At 32.0% G+C, this 7268-nt stretch overlaps 1 protein-coding gene across 1 annotated transcript; it reads left to right on the top strand.

The window, feature by feature from the left end:
* Positions 1 to 624: 624 nt before the first annotated feature.
* Positions 625 to 2244, top strand: LOC112518090 (probable protein phosphatase 2C 25). Its single transcript, XM_025125657.1, has 3 exons — positions 625 to 1068; positions 1160 to 1498; positions 1595 to 2244. Exons 1-3 carry the CDS (start codon positions 625 to 627, stop codon positions 1937 to 1939), a joined length of 1128 nt encoding a protein of 375 aa, XP_024981425.1. The 3' UTR covers positions 1940 to 2244.
* Positions 2245 to 7268: the final 5024 nt, after the last annotated feature.

Below are 7268 nucleotides of genomic sequence, written 5' to 3'. Positions count from 1 at the left end.
TCGTTGAATTCCGTGAACGAAACAAAAAAAAAATTCAATTCGGTTAAGAATTTCATTCCAATTCCATCCAACCAAACGCAATCGCAAGGTATGGTCAAATTTCATCAGATTCCATTTCATTTCCTCAAAGTCAAATTCATTTGATGAATTTCAATTCGATTGAATTTCATTCTACAAACCAACCGCCCCCTAAGGGTTCAAGAATCTTTCATAATCGACATAAAACAACACGGACAAAAATTATAATTACTCAAAGAATTAAAAATAAAATAATTAATTTATCGTTTCATCTTTTTCGATTTGAATTAGATTTTATTTATATATTTTTCCTTTTTGGAAGATACGAAATCGATTTAATTGGAAAAAATATATTTATATTTAGAATATAATCTTGAAAGATATATTTTTTAATCTATATAATTTATTACAATTAAATCATGAAATAGATATGGAAATAGAAAAGGAAACTGCGGCTCGAAGTGAATCCGAACACACCGTTAACACGGAGGTCCGGCGGCCCCACTTTGACCACCGATTCAACCCCAAAACCCACCCTATAAATTTCCACCCCCGATTCATCAAAACCCATAATTTCTTGATAAAATCCGAACGTTACCCATCGAAATGATTACCGTTGCAATCCCAAACTCGCCGGTATTTTCCCCATCGTCCAGAGTTACTTCTTCAATTTACTGTAAATCATCGCCGGAATCTTTAGTTTTGACCCATTCTCCATCTTCTTCTTTCTCATCACCGTCGCCGGCGTTCAAGTTTCGTCTTCAGAAGCCTCTCCCGCCGGCGAGTGGGCTCGTTAGGGATTCCAACGACGGAGGACCCTCTACTTCTCCTACGCTTTCGAAACGAAAAAGACCCACTAAGTTAGCTATTCCGGTTGCGCCTTTTAGCTTTTCCGGCAGGGGTACGCCGCCAGCGACGACGGTGGAGGATCGGTGGAAGGAGGTGGAGGTTGACGGAGATGGGTATTCGGTTTATTGTAAGAGAGGGAAAAGAGACGCCATGGAAGATCGATTCAAAGCTGTAGTCGAATTTAATGGACAACATAAACAGGTAAATTTCTAGTGCTTTTTTCCCGGCGATTTCTTGATTTCTTGATTCGTAACTTCAAATCAAGATTTAATTTTTTGATAATTTTCTTCAGGCATTTTTCGGTGTTTTTGATGGGCATGGCGGATGGAAAGCCGCTGAATTTGCAGCTGAAAATCTCGATAAAAACATTCTAAACGAAGTGGAAAAAAGGGGTGAAATCGAAATCATTGAAGCAATCAAACAAGGTTATATGAACACAGATTCAGAATTTCTAGATCAAGATCACCGCGGTGGTTCTTGCTGTTTGACCGCCATTATCAGAGATAGCAACCTCGTTGTATCAAACGCCGGCGACTGCCGTGCGGTTGTCAGCAGCGGTGGCGTTGCTATGTCTCTCACCACCGATCACCGCCCCTCGAGACCAGAAGAAAAACTCCGAATCGAATCTCTGGTAACCATCTTGATCAACAACTCGAATTCAAATCACAATGTGGTTCATTTGCTTTACTGATTACTGATTTCTGAAACTTTTCGGTTTGATTGGCAGGGTGGGTATGTTTATTGTAGCCATGGTGTTCCGAGAGTTCTTGGATCACTAGCGGTTTCGAGAGGGATTGGCGATCGAACCCTAAAGCAATGGATAACGTCGGAACCCGAAACGAAAATCCTTAAAATCGTGCCGGAATTCGAGTTCATGATCATGGCTTCCGATGGTTTATGGGATAAAGTCGGCAATCAGGAAGCGATCGATTTAGCTCGACCTTTCTGTGTGGGCAACGACAAATTAGAACCCCTTTTGGCTTGCAAGAAGCTCATCGAACTTTCGGCTTCTCGAGGATCTAACGATGACGCAAGTGTGATAATCGTTCAATTGCAACGGTTTTGTTCGTGAAATCTACGAATATCAACAGAACCGACATGTGTTATTATTAACTTTACGAGAATTCGTAACATGTGCAACAAAAAAAGCTGCTCTACCCATCAGTCAGAGATAAAACGGACATTACCAATGAGAGATTATTTGTGAAAAAGCTGTGTTAAGGCCATGTCGGTTATGATGGGATGGAATAAGTAATTATTTTTATTAAATTACGTTGGCGGAAAACGTAAAAGCTGCATAGATTATATATGTAATATGACTCTTATCAACGATGGTGGTTTTGGATCTAATTTGTTTTAAAACTCTTTCACCGATGACATTCTTTCGGTCACAAAATTCTTTACATAATTCATTTGCATGATTCGTTTGTTCTTAACTTTGTTCCTATATTTTGTGTCTATATGTTTATATTTGCGAATAGTGACATTCGCAATTTTATCGTGGAAAACAAAGAGGAAAATATTTTTTAATATATTCCCATCAAAGGTCGGGTTTTGGTGAAAATGGGAGTTAAAATGAGAAGCGTAAGAAGAGATCTTCACCCTTGGATGCACATTAGGATGAGATGTATCGAGATGCACGGATTAATATTCGTATCAAGCGCAATTTATGTGTAGGTTTGAGATTAAAGATGATTAAAGGTCGAGATCCCTTCTCACGCTTCTCACTTTAACTATTTTTCTCACACGATCCTTCGCCTTCCCACCAATAAGTAACTTTGAAATTAAATATTTAGAGGAAAAAAACAATATTTTATTAGATGAATGTAATACTTTAATAATATAATCAATGTCGTATTCTTCAAAAGAAAGAATCTGCTGGAGTTGAATATATTTTTGCTTTAGAGATTTTGAAATTTCATTCTTCCATTTTAGAGAATCTCTTGAAGCAATTGAGTTTGGTTAATGATTGGCCCGTTTGTGGCCTTCCATCTTTCATGAAATGTCATATCTAGTCCTTGATGTTGACTTTTCATGTCATTTAGGTCCAAATTGAAGTGTTAGGTAAACTAATTTAAATATTTAATGTATTTTGATTCAAAATTATTTATTATATGGTTTTGTTATAATCCAACTTAAAATAAAAATATTAAAAAACTAATTATTATTATCATAAATATATAATAACAGCAGAGCCATGTTAATTGTTAGTGCAACCTTATGAAGAATGTTGTTTGATACAATATATTTGGTTTTTCAACAAAGCATTAAATAGAACAAAATAATGCAGAAATAAATAGAGTATGAATTAGAGATGCGATATGGAGATGTGGAGTGATCCACCCAATATTGGGTAATTTATTAAAACGTCTTTGTTGTAGTGGTATCAGAGTATTTGGTCTCCTAGGAGGTCGGTGGTTTAAACCTCACAAAATTTGATAAGGGTATGTGAATCTATTTGTTGCATTTGTTGTATATAAATATTATATACTTCCAAAAAAACTATTGGATAATTTCACTTTTTCCGAATCTACATGTATTAAAATTAACTGTGTGTTGTTTAAATGTAGTGGTAGAACAAAATTGTTTGTACAATCAATGATACACGATCTTCCCTTTGGGAAGAACTCTGTATGGATCTTTACACACATTCAAATAAATCACTCACAAATGTTAAGAATCATCAAGAATATAATTTAATTAGCTGAGTACTGTGTTTGAAAAATTTCTATTAAAAGATGATGGATGTAATCAAATAATTGTGATAGAAATATTCTCGCTGGTCTTTTCAAATGATGGCCAATAGTTCTTAACAGATGGCTAAATGATCAAATTTACAGACAAAAATAATAATAATGTCAGAAGCATTGTAGACATTGAGATCCACTATTTTATGAATCTCTAAACATAAAAGTCATGACATTAACACAAAGTTTCATACTCAAAACCTGAAAATAAAATACATTCTAGGTCAAGTGTCTAACAGATGATAAACAACTTCATAGTCATATTTGAAATTTTTTAAACAAAATGGTAAAATTAATCATATTGTCAAATACTTCGATTGTTTAACTTTGAATCATTTTCTGTAAATTCCTATTTATAAAAATTCATACGATTCCCAATTCTTGTCGCAGATATGCTACAATAATAGGTGTGACATGTTAATTAGAATTTGATTTGATTTTGAATTAATCATGATATGTTTCTCAATAGATATATAATCTTTGAATTTTTTTTGCAAGGCATGGTTACAAACACAACCGTTAAGCGGCATACGAGCAATTCATTACCTTTTGATTTAAATGTAATATGTTTGACATATGCAGGGGATCACCGTAACAGTATATTCTTGTACACATCAAGAAAATATTAGTCCGTAATATAATATCATTATCAGGTTCGGTTTGTTATCATCAAAATAATATTAATTGTGGAAGTATGTATTTTAATAAAAAGTTCTTCATAAATTCCACTAACAATACTTCTCTTTTGAAGATGACAAACCATGGAAAGATTCGAAAATAAAAATTGTTTGCAAACTACGTCAGATAATCCCAAATAATAATACAACAAACGTTAAAAACATTTTCGAGTTTTCTCTTCTTTTAACATTAGTTATGATATTTCCGAACTCTAGTTCTCTCGCATTTTGTCGAATAAAAAATGCAAACACGTGAATTACGCTTTTCCCTTTTTGTTAAAGAAAAATGAAAATATTTATATTGATACAATATCGATATCAGTTACTAACTGATACCAATTACTTTGATGGCACACAAGTTTATAAGCTTCTTTGGGGACGTTTGGTTTGATGAAATGTTATTTTTACTGATTTAGATTTTGTGGAATTGAATTTTATTTTTATAGGTAATTTACAAAAACAAATTATAAAGTTATCTCATAAAAATGAATTTTAGAATATAATAAAATCACACATGTTTAAATTAAAATTAAATATCAAAATCCATCCAGAAACATGTTAAGTACAATGAACAAAACAACAAGAACAAAAGAGTAAGTGGAGAATATAAAAATAAAACCTAAGACAAAAGAAAACATTAAAATAATAAAAAAAAAAATCTTTAAAAACAAGATTTGTAGTAAATGATTAAGACTTTTATGTATTTTTTATATAACTAAAAAATAAATTAGACAAAAACCATTTATTAATGAAAAGTTATGTAAATAAATGACAACTATTCAATTATTCCTTAAGAATCAAACAAATGCAAGTAACTTATAATTCATTTGTCTTTTGAGAAAATTGATAAGTTTATTATTCATATTTTTTGGTGAAATAAAAATTATATTTTAAAGTTATTTTTTAAAATGAGTATTATTATTATTATTATTATTATTATTATTATATATAACCATTGATACGACGATGATAATAAATGGATGTATGATTTATAAAATTGAAGTTTATGTAAAACGATGGTTTATATATAAAGCTTGTCAACAAGAATGTGTTCAAATTTGGATTCAAGAGATATGGAGGTTTGCATCGAATCGAAGGTGGTGTTTGCCTTGGAATTGGATGATGAGTGTAAAAATCTTAAAATATAGGTCGTGGGCCTGGCTCTGGGCTTCTTGGCCTGGGTGAGGGTCAACCCCACTGGGTTTCTCCTCAAACTCAAAACCGTTTTCTAATAATTGTGCTTGTTGGGTTGGGTGGATTTTATCGTATGATTTACGGACATATGAGCATGTTTGCATCGAAAAAGTTTTTCTTAAATGGATCGGTTCATCTCAACCAAAAATGTTAATTGCGATGTCGAATGAGCAGAGACTTACATTAATTGGTGTTATGAACTTGTTAAGTTTAAAACGAGTTTTCTTTTGTGCTTGATATCGATTTGAGCTTCAAATTTATTATAATCAAGCTCGAATAACTCGTTAAAAGTTCAATTTGCTTACACCCCTAAGCCTACCTAAGATGGAGTCAAGAGAACTAGCTAGCATATGCAGTCACACTCCTCGTTTTTGTAATTAATAAACGTGTTCTACAAATTTTAAGTATAAAATCATAAATTATTACAACACAAAATTATTTTTAGGATGTCATATCATACATTTGAAGATGTATCCCTTAAAAATACTAATAGCTCGATTTACTTTTTAAATCGTGTTTATAATGTAATCTAATAGAAATTTTATTAATTTATTTCATAATAATATAACTTGTTAGACTACCCAATTCTATGATTTTTGCTTAAGGCAGATTAAAGGCCCGCAAAGTTGCCGTAGTGTTCTTAGCTTAATTCCATTGTTTCAATGGATTTTTAAAGTTTTTTGGTTGATTTCGAGAGATTTTTAAGTTTTTTTTTGTTGATTTCAAAGGACATTTTTTGTTTTTGTTTTTTGTTTTTGTTGTTGATTTTGAGATACTCTTTTGGTTTTTTGTTGATTTCAAGGTAATTTTTTTGGTTGGTGGGGACACAGGGCGGAAATTACTAACATGATTGGTAGAAAGTTAAAGAAAAAAAATGTTTTTAACCTAAGTGATTAAGAATTCTTTTTTTCAATGGAGGCTCATCCCCCCACCATTTGTACGTTTCATCATGAACATGAATATGTAATGCGCTTTTAGTGGTTCCCAGATTCACAATAAAAATGAAGTTTCTAACTCAACATATCCCTATATATACTGCAAACCATGAAACATGTTTCATATACTGCTTCATAGATGAGAATCACATGTGAAAATATAACCCATGAAAACCAACCAACTTCATTCATATTGTTTCACATGTTTTGTTTTTATGTACGAATATGACTGTCTGGTTAACAAATAAACATATTTTTGTATTTTTCTAACATACAAAATGTTAATTGACATATCACTTGTATAAACAACACATAAAGCTGCTTTTTAGAATTTTGAACAATTATTTATAAGATTTACACATATAACATGTCTTAAGGTATTTAATAATTGGATCCACCAATGAGATAAAAGTATAGAATTAGGTAGATGTGGCATTGTAGGATGGTGGAATCAGCATGTTTGTGGTTTTGACATCATGCCACCATGAGTGCCCAATGACCACTCTCATGTGCATGCCTTTATTTTATTTTATTTTATTTTATTATTATCATCTTCAATAATTACATCTTTTTTTAATTATCATCATCTTCAATAATTAAACAAATCAGTATCATGGTACTACCATGATACACAACTTCCAATACCATGTATCAACCAAGTTTGCATACTTGATATGATCTCCAAAATGGTTATCGCTATCACCATAATTTTCGTCTTTCTTTTTTACCTAAAGGATTAACGTTACGACGAAATAGTTATAAATGAAACAATCGAATAGCAACACAATCGTTATCATCTACTTTAATTATAAAGACAGTAATTGAGAACAACCGCCAATCTCATAAAC

The sequence above is a fragment of the Cynara cardunculus genome, assembly GCF_001531365.2.
Source record: "Cynara cardunculus var. scolymus isolate 2C chromosome LG 9, CcrdV1, whole genome shotgun sequence".
NCBI classification, from domain to species: Eukaryota; Viridiplantae; Streptophyta; class Magnoliopsida; order Asterales; family Asteraceae; genus Cynara; species Cynara cardunculus.
This window is presented reverse-complemented; position numbering and strand designations above follow the sequence as displayed.